The 23,444-nt window shown below is 39.9% G+C and overlaps 2 protein-coding genes across 4 annotated transcripts in view; both read left to right on the top strand.

Moving 5' to 3' along the window:
- Positions 1-1,135, top strand: part of FNDC7 (fibronectin type III domain containing 7) — a 33,643-nt gene extending 32,508 nt beyond the window's left edge. For both annotated transcript variants that reach the window (XM_024990043.2, XM_002686193.6), the window contains 2 exons: positions 79-146; positions 235-1,135. In XM_024990043.2, coding sequence (XP_024845811.2) covers positions 79-110 — 32 coding nt within the window. In that variant the 3' untranslated portion in view covers positions 111-146; positions 235-1,135. The remainder of the gene's footprint in view (positions 1-78; positions 147-234) is intronic.
- Positions 1,136-4,820: 3,685 nt separating this feature from the next.
- The window catches only part of STXBP3 (syntaxin binding protein 3), a 54,128-nt gene continuing 35,504 nt past the window's right edge, over positions 4,821-23,444 (top strand). Inside the window, exons 1-4 of one of the 2 annotated variants that reach the window (XM_005204106.5) lie at positions 4,821-4,940; positions 21,219-21,268; positions 21,889-21,957; positions 22,752-22,828. In XM_005204106.5, coding sequence (XP_005204163.1) covers positions 21,262-21,268; positions 21,889-21,957; positions 22,752-22,828 — 153 coding nt within the window. In that variant the 5' untranslated portion in view covers positions 4,821-4,940; positions 21,219-21,261. 2 annotated transcript variants of the gene reach the window in all.

Genomic DNA, 23,444 nt, shown 5'->3' with positions numbered 1-23,444 from the left:
ATCTGAGGGCTTTTTAACTTAAGAAAACGTCTGCATACTAATGCATTTTGTGGCTTCCTCCCTTCCTTGCCTTTTTAGTGATTTACAGAGGGAAGAGAAATGTGGAATGACACAGTAAACCACGGATAAAAACAGAGACTTGTCTAGTGAGTAATTTAAATTGAAATGTTATAATTCAAAGGCAAAGTGTTTTTTTTTTTTTGCTTTAAAAATTTCTTCCCATATCTTTTGCAGAGGTTCCTTAATTGTTAGTGTGATTAGAGCTGGAAAAAGTCTATTAGAATACAAAATTCCTCTAGGCTAGGACAAGCTCCTTTGGCCTTTAGAAGAACTGCTCTGACTCCACTTCCTGAGTTCAAGGTCAGGTGTGTCCTCAATGGCAAGGAGTTCAAGATCTGCTGCAGAGAAGACTCAGGGGAGAAATTAATCCAGAAAGTCTTGTGGAAGGCTGCCAGAATGAGCCAGCACACAGGGAAAGTCCTGGAGATATGAAAGATCTGCATAGCAGAAATTCTTGGAGATTTCTTACACCCAGACATAGTACATACTACAACACACCCACTTCATAAGTGTTTCAACGACCCAGCACTTGCCATGCAGCGCTCTCGCTATTCAAGAGTTGGAAGCATCCACTCCCAGAGAAGTCAAAATCAAGCCACCACACATTGATTGCACTCATCCAGAACAAAACCCGACAAGGACTTCGGCTGAGGTTGGATAGCAGCAGCTGCCAGGGCCACCTGTAGGAAATAACACCCTCATCTAAAGTTAGGAGGAAGCCGAGCCACTTGCAGGCTTTCCCAAGCGAGAGAAAGCATCATGTGTTGACACCTCTGTGTGAGTGTCTGGGAAAGCAGAGTTGCTAGCCTGTTACTGGAATGACTGTAGTCATGCTTTTGAATGAGCAAAGACTTCAGATGGAGGGATACTCAGAGCCAGAGCCCCAAACTGTGGCAGACTGACATACATGCATCTTTGGAGGGAAGGACCATTGATCTTGTTGGCTCTATTGCTCACTCACACTGTAATTTTTTTTTTTTTTCCGAGAGAAAAGACAATGATAACTCTGTTGTACCTAAAAAAAAAATTGTGCTTTGAGTGCCAGAAACCTTATTAAAAGATAGTGCAAGCTGGACTTGTGTAACACATGTAACTAAAGTGTTTGCTCCCCAGAAGCCTAGCTGTGGAACTAAGACTGTCTGTAGTTAGGAACAACCATGGAACTCTGCCCAGAGGGAATTGGAGCATGGAATTAGGCTTGAGGTACACTGGGAGGGAACAGCAAACTTCCTTTTCTGTGTCTGCTTTCCCTTTCTGTGTGAGACTGAGATACAAATGTGCCACTGATGAGATACTCAAGAGCATTTGCACTTGAAAAGAAGGCAAGTCAAAGAACTTAGATTCCAGAAAAATAGAAATCACTGAGTCAGACAGTACACACAGAAGAGGACCGAATTTAGTTCACTTTTGTTCCTAAGCACTAGTGGGTGAACAGGAGTCGGACTAGGTGCATTGACATCAGCTGGGGAGCTCATTATTTAATACAAACTTCCTGGTATCATCCCCTGGAGATTCTAACTCCGCAGGTTTGGGACCAGACCTGGGAATCTATACTTTTAACAAACTCACAAAGTGTTTCTGCCTGGTGGCCAAGTTTGGGAACCTTAAAAGACTTGCGTTGGCCCCATTCTTCCTTGAAGCAAAATTTCAGCGATGGGAAGCTGAAACATGTTAAAAGATAAACTGAGGCATGTTAAAAATTTTAAGAGTTTATTTGAGCAAAAATTGATTTGAATTCAGCAGCACCAAAACTGAGACGATTAGGAATACTCTACTGACAGGAGCAGGGGGCAGGGGTTGGTGGGAGGGGGAGACTTTTACTGAAAAGAGGTGGAAGCAAAGCAAGGATATTATTTGACTGGCTATAAAACCAATGGCTATGTAGCTATAGTGGTTGTCTTATGTGTGCCCTCTGATAAGAGTTGTGTCCATGGCTGACTGGAACAGGCAAAGAGCCAAGGGCAAAAGCCAAATGGAAGGCCAGGATCCCTGGTCCAGGACACTAGGGGGCTGCTGGGACCAGTGCACTCATACCCTACAAATACCAGAATACAGAAAAAATGAAATGGCTGTCTACTTAGCTAGGCATCTAATTCTGGGCTGCTTTGGTCAGAATTCCACAGAAGACAATGTGATCCATATTGGGTGAATGTAAAACCAAAACATGGATGTCACACATACTACATGCTTTTAAGTGCTTTTCCTATACTCATTCTCATAACAACTTTCTGAGCTAAATGATAATATTCCTTTATATATATATAACAAAAATGAGACCCAGAAAAGTCAAGGAATTCATCCATGTTTTCACAGCTAACCAGTTGAAACACAGATTATCAGGGGGCCAAGTATGTATGTAGCATTGATCAGACCTGCTAATCTATGATATTTTTATGGAAAATATCTATCTGGGTTATCATGATTAATTGATAAATTATTAGAAAAGAAGACCTGGATATAGGATGGTGAGTGAGTGATCTGCCTTAACTCAAGAGCTTTTACATTCAGTCTCAATTATTTCAACTGTGTATCTGCTCTACAAATTATGCAATGCAGATTTTTCATCTCTGATTAGCATTGGTGGATTCTGTCTTCCACTCTGCTATATCCTGTTCAGGGAATTCAAATTTTTCGTTCAATCTGTTTAGGTAAACCAACTAGAGGAGACTAGAGAGACAGCTCAAAGAGGTTATGCGAAACTAGGAGGGCAAGTGAGGTTAGGCAACGTAGTATGATGGAAAAGCCAGTGGTTTGGGAGCCGTCTTGAGATCTTACGTAATTTAATGTCTCCCTCTGAATCTCAGTTTTCACATCTGTAAAATTGCTATAAAGATTATCATCTTGTTGGGTTGTTGTGAGGTTTGAGATACTATACTCACCTTCAATATATAAATGCAATGACACTGAATTGTTTTAAGTCATGCTACTAATAAGAGGCCAATCCAGGGTTTGTGGACACATGTCTACATGCTCCTAATGCCCACATTTGCTCCACGCATTGCCACCTTGGAATCTGGCCTTCAGGAGCATGAATCACAGCTATACCCCATGTGACCCAAGTCAAACTTCCAACCCAGAAGGTCCTTTCTGTGTTACCCTTGGCACGTGGTCATTCTTCTCAAGACACTTTCACCCACCTCATTCCTCTGTCTCGGTTTGACCCTTGAGGACAAGGAGCTTCATTTTAGAAGTGTGAGTCTGTAACATGTCTTTTTTTTTTTTTTATGGCTGGGGGCTCAACCCTGCTATACAGAGCAGAATCTGATTTAAAATTGAAAAGGTAGAGAAATATAATATATGCATTTGTTTAAAATTTTGAGCAGCTAAGTCTATTTAAAGTAGATTTGAAAGAGGCCAGAGCCCCAGAGCCCAATCAAGTCTATAATGGAAAGTCATTCATGCCATAGGTTTTTACTTGAACCCATTTTATGGTTGTTTTTATTCTTCATTTTCCTTCTCCTAAAGAGCAAAAATTGCAAGTCATCTCACAGCCTGTCTTATCTGTGTAACTCAAACCTTATTCTCCTTCCCACTACACCACTCCTGTGCATCCTTGGCAAGTTATTTAGTTTCACTAAGCCTCAGGTTCCTTGACTGTGAGGACTGCTTTGAGGATCAGTGAGATAATTCATTTAGCATGCTGCCTAGCATATACTACATCCACAGTAAATGTTAGCCAATATTATTACTTGTAGTAACTAACCATTTCCACTTCCCTATGTGACCAACTCGAAATAAGACCATTTGTTCTTTGCAAATCAGTTGTGAGAAAGTCTGCTTTTTGCTAGTGTATATGCTGTTTATGTTACAGTTGAGGGTCTCAGAAACTAAACTGCTTTAATTCATGATTGATAACTTGTTTGTTGTTGGTCTCAGGGCTTGTGGGATTTTAGTTCCGCGGATGAGTGATTGAACCCACCCACTCATCAGTGAAAGTGCTGGAATCCTAAGCACTGAACCTCCAAGGAATTCCCCTATGATTGATTACCTTGATTTCAAGTCTCAAAATGACCGTCTCAAGAAACAGATCTCTGCCTAAACTTTCTCTAAGTCTGAGCTCAGATCATCTCCTTTGTGAATCAGCAATAATTGCCCTCTTTTAAATCGAAAGCACTGATAGTCCCTTCCACATGAATTAATGTTTGTTGACTAAGTATTGTTTTATTGGTTCATTTATGTATATTGTCATCATTATGGCATTCACTATTTCAACCAATATTTGACTGCCTTCAAGCATGCCAGGAACTGAGCTAATTAGATTTTTCTTCAGAAGTGGGTCTCTCCTTTCTTTGCCTTGCCTGAACGTCCTACACAGTTCTGGGCACAGTGGGCTGCACCTCATGGTTCTACATAATTATTATGTCCTTGAAAAGTGAATAAACTTTTTGGAGGCTAAATTTTCTATTCGGTAGCTGACTGAGTGAAGTCTATTATAAATCGCTTCTCAAAGTGAAGAATTCTTTTGTAAACCGAAGAACCCCTCTCTTTTTCATGAATCCTAAGCGTGAATTCGAGTTTCTTAGGCGGTGTTAGCTCACAATCCATTGGTACGGTTTCACTTTCTGACATCCCAGGACGCCGAGATTCGGCTGAGAGCCTCCCGCTAGGGGGCGCGCAATTGCCCACGGAGAATTCACCCACACTGCGCAGCCTCAGTCCGGGGTTGGGCGGGAATCCCATGAGAAGCTCGTGACGTTACTTGTGGGCGTGACCCGTGGGTGTGGGCGGGGCTGTCCCCGCAGCGAAGGGCGGGGCCCTCCAGAACTCCCTCTCACAGAGAAGTAGGTTGCGAGTGGGAGGCGGTGGCCGCTCCTCCACAGCGTTTGGGAAGATGGCGCCGCCGGTGACGGAAAGGGGGCTGAAGAGCGTCGTGTGGCAGAGTGAGTTCGGTGGGGCAGAGGCTGAGAAAGGGAAGGCCAGCATGCCGTGGCTCCGGGCCCTGCTTTCCTTTCCCAGACCAGCAGTGTCTTGGAGAGCCGCGGTGGGCACTTGTTGCTTTGGCTCCCAGGTTCCTGTTAGGATTTCTTCCTGTTTTTCCTGTTAGGATTTCTTCCTCTTTCCTTCCCAGCCCTCTGGCGTTCTGGCGGCGCCAGAGATGGGCTGGGAGCGGTCGGACGAGGCCTGAATGCCGGCGTCCGCCACCGTCTGGGCTCTGCTCGGCCGGGCCCTGACAGCGACGTCCCGTCCTGGATGAGCGGCCCCCGGCCCAGCTTTTTCGCCCGGGGCCCCTGCGCGGATCTCGGCCGCACCCCTGCCTGGGCCCCACCAGTAGGCGATGTCTCTCCACCCGAGACAATCTGAGCACTGTGTTCCTTTATCCCGTCCCCCCGCGTCTCCCCACACTTGAGTTTCCGAAGACTGCGTATTCTGCTCATTCGTCTTAGTATCCGGGAGAATTTTACACCTGTACTTTGCCATGCCTGTCCTTTAAAAAAAACAGACCCTTCTTTCTTTCTAGAAGAACCCACTTTCTCAAGAGTTCTTGAGAAGGGACCACGGGAATGAGTGTATCTCGGGGCAAAGTTGCACCTTCACCTCTTTCTTTACACTCTCGGAGCCACGCCTTTCATCTAGGGCTTCACCACTTACTGGTGACTGACACTCTGCCATTCTGCCGTGTCGTCTACAACTTTCGTAAATATCACTCCAAACCTGTGTCTGCGACCTTAGAGAGAGAATGAAACGGCCAGACAGGAAGAACCATCATTGTTTGGCCTTGCTGGGTTCAAAGTAATTATGGCCCAGTAGTGGAAAGGGGTATAACATCTAATTAGTATTTCTGGTTCTGGCTTGTTGAGCAAGAACAGAAATAATGACTGAGTTAATAAAATTCTGGGGGTTATAGAGTTTCTTGTGTAAAATTAAAACTCCAAATCGATAGCTGTCGTATTCCTTAACATATCAGGTACTAGAAACAAGTGTATAAATAGAAAGGGGGAAAAAAGTTGTAACATTTTTTTTAATTGGATAATTATAAGGTTTGGAGAAGGAAATGGCAACCCACTTCTGTATTCTTGCCTGGAGAATTCCATGGACAGTCCATGGGGTCGCAGAGATTCGTATACAACTGAGTGACTTACACACAATTATAAGGTTACCATTTTGTTTTTCAGAATTTATATGGGTCACTTTTAAGAGTTGATAATGTTTTAAAATCACAATCGTATTTAAATATATATATATATGAAAATAGGTAATGAATTGTGTTGTATAAATAATTTCCAAAACGGTCCTTAACATCAGCATTTGTCAGGAAAAAAAAGGTTAATGTTAGTAACATTAGTGTTGATAGCATGGAAACGAGGCAAGAGGGAGTGTTTACAGATAACAAAATTTCCATCTTGTGCTGTTAACTTGATGTAGCACCAGGATATAAACATGGAGTGTAAGATAAAGAAGAGGGGATGATGAACGAAGAAAAGTGTTATAAGGATTCAAAAAAATAGTTTTTGAAATTGTAGTGTAAACAGGAAAGTGAAAGTGAAGTCGCTCAGTCGTGTCCGACTCTTTGCGATGCCATAGACTGTAGCCTACCAGGCTCCTCTGTCCATGGGGTTTTCCAGGCAAAAGTACTGGAGTGGGTTGCCATTTCCTTCTCCAGGGGATCTTCCCAACCCAGGGCTCAAACCTGGGTTTCCTGCATTGTAGACAGATGCTTTACCGTCTGAGCCACCAGGGAAGTCCTGTGTAAACAGGACCATAACTAAAAGGATAATATTCATTCAACATTTAGTGAGTAGAGAAGTGGGAGCCCCTGAATTCTGTTAGCTAAAGAAGATGGAGTCTGAAAGAAATGAGGACATCTCTTCAGAGGTAGGAGAATCATATTTGACTGGGAAAAGGTTTTGCTCGGCTTAGGGTAGTATCGGAAAAGGCAGTGGCACCCCATTCCAGTACTCTTGCCTGGAAAACCCCATGGATGGAGGAGCCTGGTAGGTTGCAGTCCATGCGGTGGCTAACAGTCAGACATGACTGAGCGACTTCACTTTCACTTTTCACTTTTATGCATTGGAGAAGGAAATGGCAAGCCAGTCCAGTGTTCTTGCCTGGAGAATCCCAGGGACGGGGGAGCCTGGTGGGCTGCCGTCTATGGGGTGGCACAGAGTCGGACACAACTGAAGCGACTTAGCAGCAGCAGTAGCAGTAGCAGGGTAGTACAGTTTGATGAGGGTAGAAAGATAAGTAACTTTCAATTTACCTGCAAAGTAGGAAGAAGGGAATTAATATTTTTTCAACATTACTCTGTGCCAGGCACTATTCTTTATAAACATTAAAACTTAATAAGAATTATTATCTCTTTAACAGATGTTAAAGCTAATATACCTATTATCATAGCAGCAGCATTCTAAATACGCAAAAAGTCAGAACAGCCCAAATGCCCATCAACTGGTGAATGGATTAATAACATGTGGTATGTCCATATAATGGAATATTATTGGGCAATAAGAAGAAGTATTGATACATGCTACAGTATTGATGATCCTTGGAAAACTATGCCAAATGAAAAGAAGCCAGGCGTAAAGAACCATATGACTCCAATCATATTAAATGTCCAGAATAGGCAAATATATAGAGATTAGTAGAAAGTAGATTTGTGGTTGCTTATGTCTAGGGAGGCTGGGGAGATGTGGGAATTATGGCTAAGGAACTGGGTTTCCTTTTGAAGTAATGCGATGTTCTAAAATTGATTACAGTGATAAGCATACAGCTCTGAATATACTGAAAGCCATTTAATTGTATATTTTGGGTGAGTTATATGATATGTAAATCATAATAAAGCCATTTTTTAAAAAAACCTTATACATCTGTTAAATATAGACTTAGTATTCCAATCCAGATCTTTTTGGTTGCAGAGTTTCTATGTGACCTATGACTTTCTATAATGTTTAAACTTCAGTTCAGAGCCTTATTTTTTGCCCAGTCTGTTTCAGTAGCCTATATGAGCCTCCAAGCCTTGTTCTTTCTCACTCTAGTTCATCTGACCAGACTGGTTTTCCTGTAATAGTATTGAGCTATGATCATGCTTAAAAAGACCTGCAGAGAGATACCCTGCACTTGTGCCTAAAGATCTTTTCAGACACTTAGTCTGCATTTGAAGATTTATAACCTGCTCCAGCCTACTTTGTTATCAACTTTTCCTAATATAATACTGATGTTTGGCTAGTCCATCCTGTTGACTCTTGTCAAAATCTTCTGCCTCCACATCTTGATGGCAGTTCTTCTGTCTAGAATGCTCCTCTTACTCCTATTCTTCAACTATCCAAGTTAGCCAGCCTTCAAGACTCAGCACAAATGGGGCAATTACCTCCGTAGCAGCTTCTCATTTTAATCCCGTGTCTCATATTTCTGTAGCATGTGTGGTTTATACTTTGCAAATGGTGCCTGATGTGACTCTTTTAATAAGCTTCTTAAAGGTAGGTCCATTATTGTGTCTTCTAGAGATTTAAATTCCAAACAGTCCCTGGGAGAATGAAATGGGTAATAATGCTTGTTAAAAGTAAAGTGTTGGGTGGCGATGGGGTGGGAAGGGGGGACCTCCCTGGTGTCCAGTGGTTAAGAATCAGCCTTACAATGCCTGGGGAGCAACTAAGCCCATGGGCCGCAACTAAGACCCAATGAAGCTGAGTAAATAAATATTTTTTAAAAATAAACAGGAAAAAAAGTGAACAGATCAGTTCTGTAATGCCCCCCAATTTATTCAGTAAATATTGAATTCCTATGGGAATACAGCAATAGAAAGGAGATAAGTTTCCTGTCCTCTTGAAATCTTCTATTCAAGTGGTAAATAATAGAAAATAAGTGTGTAAACAAAGAATAAGCATGGTTATTTCAGTCCTTGATATCTATATATAGAAAGAGGCTGCTCTGGATAGATAGGTCAGGAAAGGATTCTCTGTTCAGTTCAGATACTCAGTCATGTCTGACTCTTTGCAACCCTGTGGACTACAGCACGCCAGGCTTCCTTGTCCATCACCAACTCCGGAGCTTGCTCAAACTCAGGTCCATCAAGTCAGTGATGCCATCCAACCATCTCATCCTCTGTGGTCTCCTCCTCCTCCTGCCTTCAGTCTTTCCCAGCTTCAGGGTCTTTTCTAACAAGTCAGTTCTTCATATCAGGTGGCCAAAGTATTGGAGCTTCAGCTTCAGCATCAGTCCTTCCAATGAATATTCAGGACTGATTTCCTTTAGGATGGACTGGTTGGATCTTCTTGCAGTCCAAGGGATTCTCAAGAATCTTCTCCAACACCACAGTACAAAAGCATCAATTCTTCGGCGCTCAGCCTTCTTTGTAGTCCAACTCTCACATCTATACATGACTACTGGAAAAACCATAGCTTTGACTAGATGGACCTTTGTCAGCAAAGTAATGTAATGTCTCTGGCTTTTTAATATGTGGTCTAGGTTGGCCATAGCTTTTCTTCCAAGGAGCAAGTGTCTTAATTTCATGGCTGCAGTCACCATCCACAGTGATTTTAGAGCCCAAAAGAATAAAGTCAGTCACTGTTTCCATTGTTTCCCCATGTATTTGCCATGAAGTGATGGGAGCAGATGCCATGATCTTAGTTTTTTGAATGTTGAGTTTTAAACCAGCTTTTTCACTCTCTTCTTTCACCTTTATCAAGAGGCTCTTTAGTTCCTCTTTGCTTTTGGCCATAGGGTGGTGTCATCTGTATCTCTAGGTTATTGATATTTCTACCTGTAATCTTGATTCCAGCTTGTGCTTCATCCAGACTGGCATTTCATGTGATGTACTCTGCATAGAAGTTAAGTAAGCAGGGTGACAATATAGAGCCTTGACGTATTCCTTTCTCAATTTGGAACCAGTCCATTGTTCCATGTCTGCTGCTAACTGTTGCCCCTTTATTTGCATACAGATTTCTAAGAAGGCAGGTCAGGTGGTCTGGTATTCCCATCTGTTTAAGAATTTTCCACGATTTGTTGTGATCCACACTGTCAAAGGCTTTAGCGTGGTCAGTGAAGCAGAAGTAGATGTTTTTCTGGAACTCTCTTGCTTTTTCTTATGATCTGGTGGATGTTGATAATTTGATCTCTGGTTCCTCTGCCTTTTCTAAATCCAGCTTGAACATCTGGAAGTTCTCAGTTTACGTACAGTTGAAGCCTAGTTTGGAGAATTTTGAGCGTTACTTTCCTAGCATGTGAGGTAAATATAGTTGTGTGGTAGTTTGAACATTCCTTGGCATTTCCTTTCTTTGGGATTGGAATGAAAACTGACCTTTTCCAATCCTGTAGCCACTGCTGAGTTTTCCAAATTTGCTGGCATATTGAGTGCAGCACTTTCACAGCATCATCTTTTAGGATTTGAAATAGGTCAACTGGAATTCCATTACCCCCACTAGCTTTGTTCATAGTGATGCTTCCTAAGGCCCACTTGACTTCACATTCCAGGATATCTGGCTCTAGGTGAGTGATCACACCATCATGATTATCTGGGTCACGAAGCTCTTTTTTGTATAGTTTTTCTGTGTATTCGTGCCTTCTCTTCTTAATATCTTCTGCTTCTGTTAGGTCCATACCATTTCTGTCCTTTATTGTGCCCATCTTTGCATGAAATGTTCCCTTAGTATCTTTAATTTTCTTGTCTTTCCCATTCTGTTGTTTTCCTTTATTTCTTTGCATTGGTCACTTAGGAAGGCTTTCTAATTTCTCCTTGCTATTCGGAACTCTGCATTCAGATGGATATATCTTTCCTTTTCTCCTTTGCCTTTCACTTCTCTTTTCTCAGCTTTTTGCAAAGCCTCCTCAGACAACTGTTTTGCCTTCTTGCATTTCTTTTTTTTTTTTTTGCATTTCTTTTTATTGGGTATGGTTTTGATCACCACCTCCTGTACAGTGTTGCGAACCTCCGTCCATAGTTCTTCAAGTGCTCTGTCTATCAGATCTAATCCCTTAAATGTATTTGTCACTTCCACCGTATAATTGTAAGGGATTTGATTTTGGTCATACCTGAATGGTCTAGAGGGCTTCCCTTGTGGCTCAGCTGGTAAAGAATCTGGCTGCAATGCAGGAGTCCTGGGTTTGATCCTTGGGTTGGGAATATCCTCTGGAGAAGGGAAAGGCTACCCACTCCAGTATTCTGGCCTGGAGAATTCCATGGAGGAATCCATGGGGTGGCAAAGAGTCAGACACAACTCAGTGACTTTCACTTTCACTTTCATTTTTGATGGTCTAGTGGTTTTCCCTACTTTCTTCAATTTAAGTCTGAATTTTACAGTCAGGAGTTCATGATCTGAGCCACAGTCAGCTCCCGGTCTTGTTTTTGCTGACTGTATAGAGCTTCTCCATCTTCGGCTGCAAAGAATATAGTCAGTCTGATTTAGGTATTGACTATCTGGTGATATCTGTGTGTAGAGTTGTCTCTTTCTGTTGTTGGAAGAGGGTGTTTGTTATGACCAGTACATTCTCTTGGCAAAAGTCTGTTAGCCTTTGCCCTATTTCTCTGAGTAGGTAACATTTGAGCTGAGACCTAAAACATGAGAAGGAATCAGCCTTTAGGGACTACATTAAAACCCCTTTTAAAAATTTAATGTTTCGAGTGCAAAGGGCTGCGTTTATTTACAAAATTAATTCCTGTACATAGTATCAGTAAAAATTTATAGTGCTTAGTATTGCTCATTTGCCATTTTTTGCTGTAGGGGAGTCGTAGCAAAGCTATCACTGATAAAAGATTTTAAATAAAAATTTGATGTAGTTTATTTGAAAAACACAGCAGAACGATAGTAACTAAATATAGTAACTAAGTAAAGCAAGTTGAAGCCACTTACAATATTTTATTTTTCCTTATTCACTACAGCCTATTATAAACAATAGTCTAATGTCTATAATTTACTTTGTATATTTTAGAGGAAATGTTGGAGAATGTGAAATTTGAAAAATTACAGATCAAAGTAATTTGTTTTAAAATTAAAATTGACACCTTATAATTTATAAGCTTTTTGCTTTTCATGTTTTTCTTCTAGTCCTTATATACCTTCAGATATATTATTAATTACTCGTCATTTTGTTGCTTCCTTTTTTTAAATGCTTAACATTGACATAACTTTTTCTTCATCCTTCATAATCTTTGTAATTAGTATTTTTAGTCATTCTTAAATACCTTGATGTGGCAAAAAATTTTGATAATAGAAAAGATTGTAATATAAAATTAATCTTCATCCCTACCCAGAGCCCAGACTCCTTTCCCAGAGACAACCAGTCAGGTTTGTTTTATAAATTCCTTGAGAACTTGTTTTTCCCAAATATAGGGCTTCCCAGGTGGCGCTCGTGGTACACAATTTGCCTGCCAGTGCAGGAGACGCAAGAGACTTGGGTTCAGTCCCTGGATCAGGAAGAATCCCCTGGAGAAAGAAATGGCAGTTACCCAGTATTCTTGCCTGGGAAATCCCATGGACAGAGGAGTCTGGTGGGCTACAGTCTGTGGTGTCACAAAGAGTCAGACACAATTGAGCATGCATGCACACACGTACATACACACACGGGCATATAGAAAATATTTTTTTGTTTTTCTGTTTTAATCTGTTATCTTTATGGCTTTTTTCATTCTGGTTACTTCTTTATCTTGTAACACAATTTTTTGCTTTTTGGATATTTGCAGAATCATGTATTCATTTAAACCAATTTTTATTGAGTAACCTGTGCCACCCACTGTTCTAGGTGTATATTCCTTTTGTTGTTCAGTCAATAAGTCGTGTCTGACTCTTTGAGACTCCATGGACTGCAGCACAGGCTTCCCTGTCATTCCTTCACTGTCTCCTGGCATTTGCTCAAATTCATGTCCATTGAGTCCATTTATGTCCATTGATGCTATCCAACCGTCTCATCCTATGCCACCCCCTTCTCCTTTTGCATTCAGTCTTTCCCAGCATCAGGGTCTTTTCTAGTGAGTCAGCCCTTTGCATCAGGTGGCCAAAGTATTGGAGCTTTAGCTTCAGCATCAGTCCTTCCTATGAGTATTCAGGGTTGATTTCCTTTAGGATTGATTTGTTTGATCTCCTTGCAGTCCAGGGGACTCTCAAGCATCTTCTCCAGCACCACAGTTCAAAAGCATCAATTCTTCAGTGCTCAGCCTTCTTTGTAGTCCAACTCTCACATTCCTACATGACTAATGGAAAAGCCCTAGTTTTGACTCCATGGACCGTTGTTGGCAAAGTGACATCTCTGCTTTTTAATACACTGTCTAGTTTTGTCATCGCTTTCCTTCCAAGGCACTAGCGTCTTTTAATTTCATGGCTGCAGTCACTGTCCACAGTAATTTTGAAGCCCAAGAAAATAAAACCTGTCACTGATTGCACATTTCCCCCTTCTGTATTCATATTCCTTGACCTCTTGGAATTTACAGTTCAGTGGGAGGAGACAGTTATACGGGTACTAAGTACTATATTAGCAGCATGAAGAAGTTTCACAGAAAAAGAGAAGAAAAAGAAATTTTTTCCTCTTTGGAACTGCATTAGGGAAAACTCTAAATAGAAGGTAACATTGAAAGGTAGTAGGTTTTTGCCAGACAGGGAAATCTGAAGTAGGACCCAGAGGCATCAAAGTATGTGATTATTTATGGAAGAGGGAATAATTCCTTTTGTTTGAGTACAGAATATTTATTGCAAGGAATAGGGGGATGAAGGCTATAAAAGGTAGGTTGGAGCTAAATTTTTTTAAAATGCTCTAGCAGTGGGAAGCCATTAAAGGTGAAAAGTTTGTTTTCCTCCTCCAACAGCAGCTGTCAGCATTTTGTGGACGGACTAGAACAATGCTGAAAGGAAGTCATTTTTTGTTCCTAAAGTTTTCACTAAGTATAATGCTAGTGTAAAGTGCGCTGTTGCTAAACGTATAGCTGGATAAATTTTTATTCATGTAAGTACCACCTCTATGAAGTGTTAACCCCAGAACCCTTCTGATTATACATTCGGCATTGCTGATGCCATACACTATTTTATTAGTTCTCCTTTCATTTTTTCCATCAGTATTTTCACATCCTCTTTGATGTTAAAATTTAAAATATATTTCACTTCATATGTAGAAGAAAAAAAAGGAGAAAAGTTGGGGTAATTGGTATTAATAGGTCATTAATTGGGTAGCATTTGGACTGGTGGAAGATTAATTTAGAGATTGGGTGAAGGCCAGTTGATGGAGGATTTTGAATAATAGAATCTAGATTTTATTCTGAGGTAACAGAATTTGAGAGAATTTTGAAGTGGGTATTTAAGTGACAGGGCTGTGCTTCAGGAAGAGGACTCTTGACTGCAATGTGGAAAACGTACTGGGGAATGTAAAGGGGTTAGAGGTAGGGAGCAGGAAATCCAGATAGGAGATTATTGTAGTAATTCTGTGAGAGAGAGTAAGAATCAGGGCATTGGTAGTGATGGTGAAAGTGAAAGTGAAGTCACTCAGTCGTGTCTGACTCTTTGTGACCCCATGGACTGTAGCCTGCCAGGCTCCTCAGTCCATGGGATTTTCCAGGCAAGAGTACTGGAGTGGGTTGCCATTTCCTTCTCCAGGGGATCGTCCCAACTCAGGGATCGAACCCAGGTCTCCCGAATTGCAGGCAGACGCTTTACCATCTGAGATGGTGGCAGTCACCAAGAAGAACAATTGATACTGCCTAGTGATTAGAAGGCAATGGCACCCCACTCCAGTACTCTTGGCTGGAAAATCCCATGGACGGAGGAGCCTGGTGGGTTGCAGTCCCTGGGGTCGCTAGAGTTGGACACGACTGAGCAACTTCCCTTTCACTTTTCACTTTCATGCATTGGAGAAGGAAATGGCAACCCAGTCCAGTGTTCTTGCCTGGAGAATCCCAGGGACAGGGGAGCCTGGTGGGCTGCCATCTATGGGGTCCCACAGAGTCGGACACAACTGAAGTGACTTAGCCACAGCAGCAGCAGCAGTGATTAGAAATGGAGAAAAGAGAAAATAGCTGAAGACAATGATTAAGATGACAATAAAACTCATAGAAGTGGAGACATCTAGAGCAGTTTTTAGGGCATTTAATCTCAATTTAAGGCATGTAGCTGCTTAAACCTGTATTGTGTAATTGAAAGAAGTACAAGGAGAGATGAGAATGTGTGGAAAAATGAAGGATTGCTGTGGATTAGCAGGAAATAGGGAGAAGTTGGTCAAAGAGTACAAGCTTCCGGTTCGAAGATGACTAAGTTCTGAGGATCTCATGCACAGCATTGTGATTATAGATAAAAATACCATACTATATAATTGAAAGTTGCAGAGAGAATAGATCTTACATGGTCTCACCCCAAAAAAGAAATGGTATGTGGAGTGGTGGAGGTGTTAACTAACACTGCAGTCATAATTATAGTGCAATATATGTGTATCAGATCAATACCTTGTTAACCTTAAAAGTTACACAATGTTATATGTGAGTTTATCTCAGTAAAGTTGGGGAAAATTGAAGAACGGATCTGATAGATGAAACTTTGATGATGAACGTGGTCTCTGAGGAAGAGTGTAGAGACCATGAGCAAAAGTAAGAGAATTGAATCTTAGGATGTATCCGTATTTAGGGTACTAGAGAAATGGATTATAAGGTTAAATAATTTCCATTAATAATTAGAGGAAATACCTTTTTAGTTCTGTAATATTAGTTGATGTGATTTCCTTGGACTACTCCAAACACATTTTACCTGTAACCAAATCACTTTTCATGGATGCCCCTAACCTCTGTCCACATACTGCTGCTGCTGCTGCTGCTAAGTCGCTTCGGTTGTGTCCAACACTGTGCGACCCCATAGACAGCAGCCTACCAGGCTCCCCGTCCCTGGGATTCTCCAGGCAAGAACACTGGACTGGCTTGCCATTTCCTTCTCCAATGCATGAAAGTGAAAAGTGAAAGTGAAGTCGCTCAGTCATGTCCGACTCTTGGCGACCCCATGGACTGCAGCCTACCAGGCTCCTCCGTCCATGGGATTTTCCAGGCAAGAGTACTGGAGTGGGGTGCCATTGCCTTCTCTGTGTCCACATACTAGTTATCTCTTTATCATTTATTTTTGAGATGCTAGCACTTACTGGCTTGGTATCCTCAGATTCTAAGGTGGTACTGTCTAGTTAGAAATAAGAGGCAAGCCATATGTGTTACTTAAAATTTTCTAATAGCCAAATTAAAAAAAAAAAACAGGTGAAATTAATTTTTAAAATATATTTTTTTAACTCGATATATCCAAAATGTTACCATTTAAATGTCTAATCAAATAAAATAATGATATTTTAGATTTCTTTTTTTATACTAAGTCTTTGAAATCTGGTATGTATTTTATACTTGCAGGACATCCCAGTTCAGGCGAGCCGCATTTCCAGTGCTCAGTAAGCCACATGTGATTAGTTTCTGCCATATAAAACACTGCCATTTCCAAGGTGTTAAAAGACTAGAATGATTTCTACTGGGGAGCTGTTCAGTGTGCTCCATCATAAATCCCATGAGCATTCATTTCTTAAGAGAAAGACACAAATTTGGCAAAAATAAGCAAAATGTCTATGATTTTCTATTTGTTTTAGGTATCCAAGAATAAAGCAAGCTTAGATAGGGAAGTACCATAATGTTTTAGTGTCTCAGTGCTACTTAAGAAAAGCCTTCCTCTTTGCCTGTAGAATACTAGAAAATACTGCTTTAGGCTTGAATTATGGTTAAATACTTCAGGCTTTTGCTGTAAATCTCATATAACTTCATAGTCTCCCCAGCAAACATATAAAAGCCCTTTAACTAATACTTCTTAACACTTTCAAACCTTCCCAAACACAGTAAAACCTTTAAGGTCATAATTCTTATAATGAATATCAGTTCAGTTCAGTTCAGTCGCTCAGTCGTGTCCGACTCTTTGCGACCCCATGAATCGCAGTACGCCAGGCCTCCCTGTCCATCACCAACTCCCAGAGTTCACCCAGACTTACGTCCATCAAGTCAGTGATGCCGTCCAGCCATCTCATCCTCTGTCGTCCCCTTCTCCTCCTGCCCCCAATCCCTCCCAGCATCAGAGTCTTTTCCAGTGAGTCAACTCTTCACATGAGGTGGCCAAAGTACTGGAGTTTCAGCTTCAGCATCATTCCTTCCAAAGAACACCCAGGACTGATCTCCTTTAGAATGGACTGGTTGGATCTCCTTGCAGTCCAAGGGACTCTCAAGAGTCTTCTCCAACACCACAGTTCAAAAGCATCAATTCTTCAGCGCTCAGCCTTCTTCACAGTCCAACTCTCACATCTATACATGACCACAGGAAAAACCAGAGCCTTGACTAGACGAACCTTTGTTGGCAAAGTAATGTCTGTGCTTTTGAATATGCTATCTAGTTTGGTCATAACTTTCCTTCCAAGGAGTAAGCATCTTTTAATTTCATGGCTGCAGTCACCATCTGTAGTGATTTTGGAGCCCAGAAAAATAAAGTCTGACACTGTTTCCCCATCTATTTCCCATGAAGTGGTGGGACCGGATGCCATGATCTTCGTTTTCTGAATGTTGAGCTTTAAGCCAGCTTGTTCACTCTCCACTTTCACTTTCATCAAGAGGCTTTTTAGTTCCTCTTCACTTTCTGCCATAAGGGTGGTGTCATCTGCATATCCTTATCAAATATACCCTCTACTTGGACGTGTCATTTTTAACACGATGCCAAAAACTTTATGGTAAATTTCCAGAAGTATGAAGTGAAACAAATATAAATTAAATAGAAATGCATTGTATAAATATCTCATTATCAAGAATTAAGGAAAAACACAAGTTGCTATAATTTATATTTAATTTTACTACAGTTTTCAAAGTTAATTGTAAATTAATAGAACATTAAATGTGGGAAATTTTTGTCTTACCAAGTAGAATAACGTGTATTTATGTGGATTGCCTTTGTGTACTGTTTAATAATTTAAAATACATATTTTTAGATTAATTTTGAAAATCATTGCAAGGAACACATTGCTAATATTTATTCATTATAGATCTGAATATTTGTATCCTAATGCTGTAACATTGGACTTTCTGCATAGCTCAGTCAGTAAAGCATCTGCCTGCAATGCAGGAGACCTGGGTTCAGTCCTGTGTTGGGAAGTTCCCCTGGAGAAGGAAATGGCAACCCATTCCAGTATTCTTGCCTGGAGAATCCCACGGACATAAGAGCCTGGTAGGCTACAGTTCATGGGATCACAAGACAGTACTATCTTTCTTGGGCTTCCCTGATAGCTCAGTTAGTAAAGAATCTGCCTGCAATGGAGGCACTTTGATTCCTGGGTCGGGAAGATCTGCTGGAGAAGGGATAGGCTACCAACTCCCATATTCCTGGTGGCTCAGCTGCTAAAGAATAAGCCAGCAATGTGGAAGGCCTGGGTTCCATCCCTGGGTTGGGAAGATCCCCTGGAGAAGAGAAAGGCTACCCACTCTAGTATTCTGGCCAGGAGAAATAGCAATAACCTTAGATATGCAGATGACACCACCCTTATGGCAGAAAGTGAAGAGGAACTAAAGAACATCTCGATAAATGTGAAAGAGGAGAGTGAAAAAGCTGGCTTAAAATTCAACATTCAGAAAATGAAGATCATGGCATCTGGTCCCATCACTTCATGGCAAATTGATGGGGAAACAATGGAAACAGTGACAGACTATTTTCTTGGGCTCCAAAATCACTGCAGACAGTGACTACAGCCATGAAATTAAAGGACACTTGCTCCTTGAAAGAAAAGCTATGACCAACCTAGACAGTATATTAAAAAGCAGAGACATTACTTTACTGACAAAGGTCCATCTAGTCAAAGCTGTGGTTTTTCCAGTAGTCATGTATGGATGTGAGAATTGGACTTTAAAGAAAGCTGAGAAAACTTGAGAGTCCCTTGGACTGCAAGGAGGTCAAACCAGTCCATCCTAAAGGAAATAAGTCCTGAATATTTATTGGAATGACTGATGCCAAAGCTGAAACTCCAATACTTTGGCCTCCTGATGTGAAGAACTGATTCATTGGAAAAGACCCTGATGCTGGGAAACATTGAAGGCAGGAGGAGAAGGAACGACAGAGGATGAGATGGTTGGATGCCATCGCTGACTCAATGGACATGAATTTGAGCAAGCTCCAGGAGTTGGTGATGGACAGGGAAGCCTGGCATGCTATATAGTCCATGAGGTCGCAGAGTCCGGCACAACTGAGCGACTGAACTGAATGCTGTAACACATTTTTGAAAATTGTAATGAAGTAAATCAGGAAGAAACTTACTTACCTGGTTTCATTTGTCAGATGTAATTTAGTAATGAGCTGGTTAGGGATTTTCCTGCTGGTTTTTTATTTTCATCTTGTTTACTTAGGATTTAAGTAGAGTTGGGGAAACCAAGTCAAATAATACTTTCAGAAATTTTTTCCAGATGTGTTTATATAATTAAATATTATTGTTGTTTACTTTCTAAGTTGTGTCTGACTCTTTGCAGTCTCATGGACTGTAGCACTCCAGGCTCATTTGTCCTCTGCTGACTCCCAGAGTTTGCTCAAATTCTTGTGCATTGTATCAGTGATACTATCTAACCATCACTTCCTCTGCTGCCCTCTTCTCATTTTGCCTTCAGTCTTTCTGTGCATCAGGATCTTTTCCACTGAGTTTGCTTTCCACATCAGGTGGCCAAAATATTGGAGCTTCAACAACAGTACTTACAATGAATATTCATAGTTGATTTCCTTTAAGACTGATTGGTTTGATCTCCTTGCAGTCCAAGGGACTCTCAAGATTCTTCTTTAGCACCACAATTCGAAAGCATCAATTCTTTGGCACTCAGCCTTCTTTATGGTCCAACTCTCACATCCAACACTGGAAAAGCCATAGCTTTGACTATATGGACCTTTGTTGGCAAAATGATATTTTTGCTTTGTAATACGCTGTCTCAGTTTATCATAGCTTTCCTTCCAAAGAGTGTCTTTTCATTTCATGGCTGTGGTCACTGTCCACAGTGATTTTGGAGCCCAAGAAAATAAAATATGTCCTTGCTTCCACTTTTTCCCTTTCTATTTGCCATTAAGTGATGGGACTAGATGCCCTGATCTTAGTTTTTTGAATGTTGAGTTTTAAGTCAGCTATTTCATTCTCCTCTTTGACCCTCATCAAGACGCTCTTTAGTTCCTCTTCACTCTCTGCCATTAGAGTGGTATCATCTGTATATCTGAGGTTGTTAATACTTCTCCCAACAATCTTAGTTCCATCTTGTGATTCATCCAGCCTGGCATTTCTCATGATATACTCTGCATATAAGTTAAATAAGCAGGATCATAGTATACAGTCTTGTCATGCTCCTTTCCCAGTTTTCAACCAGTTGTTCCATGTCCAATTGTAACTGTTGCTTCTTGACTCACATACAGATTTCTCAGGAGGCAGGTCAGGTGGTCTGGTATTCCCATCTCTTTAAGAATTTTTCAATTTGTTGTGATCCACACAGTCAAAGGTTTTAGCATAGTGGATGAAGCAGAATTAAATGTTTTCCTGGAACTCCCTTGCTTTCTCCATGATTCAGTAAACATAGACAATTGATCTCTTGTTCCTCTGCCTCTTTGAAACCCAGCTTGAACATCTGGAAATTCTCGGTTCACGTATTGCCTTCATGGATCACAGCCTTGTCTTGGTGAAGGGGCTTGCATAATTCAGTGAAGCTATGAGCCATGCTGTGCAAAGCCACCCAAGATGGGCAGGTCATGGTGAGAGTTCTGACAAAACATGGTCTGCCGGAGGAAGAAATGGCAACACACTCTAGTATTCTTGCCAGGAAAATCCCATGGACAGAAGAGCCTTGTCGGCTATAGTCCATGGGGTCTCAAAGAATCCGACACAACTGAGTGACTGAGCCCGCATGCACCAGAAAGAATGACGTGGCTAGGCCAAAGTGGAAACAACACTCAATTGTGGATGTGTCTGGTGGTGAAACTAAAGTCCGATGCTGTAAAGGACAATAATTATATTAGCCTTTTTAATATTTTTAGTCTCAAAAAGTTAAAATATATTATGGTTTAAATGTACCGTATAGGTTAAGTATTAAAGAGAACTGGGTTTCTACTCGTGTATATGTAAAGCTGAGCAGTTATGAAGCTGAGCAATTGCAAGTGATATTTCCCAGCCATCTTGAACATTTTGAGTAGTTATTCTAACAATTTATTAAGATTCCTAAATAGTTCTCTTTTTCTTTGCAGAGATAAAAGCAACAGTGTTTGATGACTGCAAGAAAGAAGGCGAATGGAAGGTAGGATTTACCTAGTCACATAGAATTTGCATAACACTAGAAACCTTTATTGAGGGCTTGTACATATTTTTTACTTATTACGCTTGTATAAAATACAGAGTTAGAACCATAGTGTTTGCCTTCAAATCCCAACTTAACCTCCTATTAGCTGTGGCTTCTTGAGCAAATTACTTGATGGCTCTATGCCTGTTTCTTTATCTGTAAAATAGGGATGGTAGTAACATAGAGTAGTTGTAAATATTAAATGAATTAATTCATGAAAAGTGCTTAGAACAGTGCCTAGAACAATTATTCCACCACAAGCAGCATTTTATGATTTTAAGAAAATTTGATGTTCAAATAAGATACATTTGAAGTGAACAAATTCTGCTTCAAAGTGAAAATATTGCTTACTTATGTATAATATTATATGACCGTATATTGAGGAAATAAATTTCTAAGTCATGAAAGTTAAATGAGTTGAGATAATTTTGCTTGCTCTCCTGATATTTTAATTTTGTTATAAAAAGATTATGGAATTTGAGTATATTTAATGCATTAAATTATGTCTCGTGAATTCTTGGCAGTCAAATGCTTATACTATTGCTTAATTTATATTCATTTTAAGATATTGCTTCTAGATGAATTTACCACTAAGCTTTTGGCATCATGTTGCAAAATGACAGATCTTCTAGCAGAGGGTATAACTGGTAAGTGTTTCAAATACTCACCATGAAAAACTTTTTTTTTTATTATGATAAGGAGAGTTTAAAGTATTAATAAATTTTAGTTAGTAATTGTGTTTCTCAGGGGATTATGTCTTATTTTCTTAGTAACTCTAGCTATAATAATTATTCTGGACACTCTTTTCTTTGTGAATCTTCAGAATAACCTCTGTAAGTCAGGATTTTTCCCCTCAGCTGAGACATATAATTAAGCACCCCTAACCAAGACTAAGTCAGTTGCCTTGTTGAGTTTGTTCTTCAAATTTTTTATTGTTTTATATATTCGTTATAGTTTTGTGTGTTGATGCAGTAAGTTTACTTCAGTGTTTTGGCTGATGTTTGTGGTTTTCATGTTTTGTTTTTAAATAGATAGTAAGATTTATGTCATAAAATCAACTTTTGTGCATATTTCCAAGTGTGTAATACTGACTTTTTAACCTTCTCTTTATTACCTAGATATGAGGCAATTGCAAATTTAAATCAGCTTTAGTGTAGGGTTATGAAAAATAACACTGCCACAGTTGCTGTCTTCCACCAGGCAGGATTGTGTTAATGAGATTTTAATTTTTCTTATATTTTGGGGAAAGTATCAATATATTGTAATATTCATAATCATATTATCATCCATAACTCATCATTGTTTAACTCATTTATTTAAATTTGCTCTTCATAATAGACTTTTGAAGACAGATATTAAATGCCATAATTTGTAATGTGAAAACTGAGACTCTAAGTCAAATATAATTCTTTTGTTTATATTTTGGACTTTTTTTTGTTAGTTGTGGAGAATATTTATAAAAATCGAGAACCTGTCAGACAAATGAAAGCTCTTTATTTTATCTCTCCAACATCAAAGGTGAGTGTTTTGAATCTAAACAGTATGTTCTTCAAAACTTTCACCATAGATGTGATTTTCTCTTAGAAAATTTAAAGTAATAAAATGTCCTTTATTAGACAGGTAGTGTTATAAACTAGTTTGTGTAAGAAAATCTTTCTGAGTTAGAAGATTGTTTTATTTGCATTCTTCTCAATGGGAATATATGTGAAAGAATTCCTTTCTCCCCTATATGAAAGCAGAATTTATTTGTATAAAACAATAGAGTTTCAAAGTTTCTTTGAATAATTTGTTACTCATGTAGTTTCTAGTCAACCATGATTTTAGGAGAATAGAAGTGTATGTAAAAGAAATAGTCTTGGATTAATCTTCCATTAGTGTTAGTTATTTCCCTATGGCATATACATACATATGTATGTGTATACACACATATATGCATATATATGTACGTGTATATATTTTTTATAGGAAAGGAATTTTTAAAATTTATAATCTAACCATGATTTAATTCATACTTAAAGTCAACAAGCTTTTAGAGTCATATAAAGTATCAGATTCATTTATTCTGTATAGTATCTGAGAGTGCATTTTCCAACACATCCTTTGGCTTATTCTTAGAATAAAAATGTTAATTTTA

The sequence above is a fragment of the Bos taurus genome, chromosome 3 (assembly GCF_002263795.3).
Source record: "Bos taurus isolate L1 Dominette 01449 registration number 42190680 breed Hereford chromosome 3, ARS-UCD2.0, whole genome shotgun sequence".
Classification (NCBI taxonomy): domain Eukaryota; kingdom Metazoa; phylum Chordata; class Mammalia; order Artiodactyla; family Bovidae; genus Bos; species Bos taurus.
This window is presented reverse-complemented; position numbering and strand designations above follow the sequence as displayed.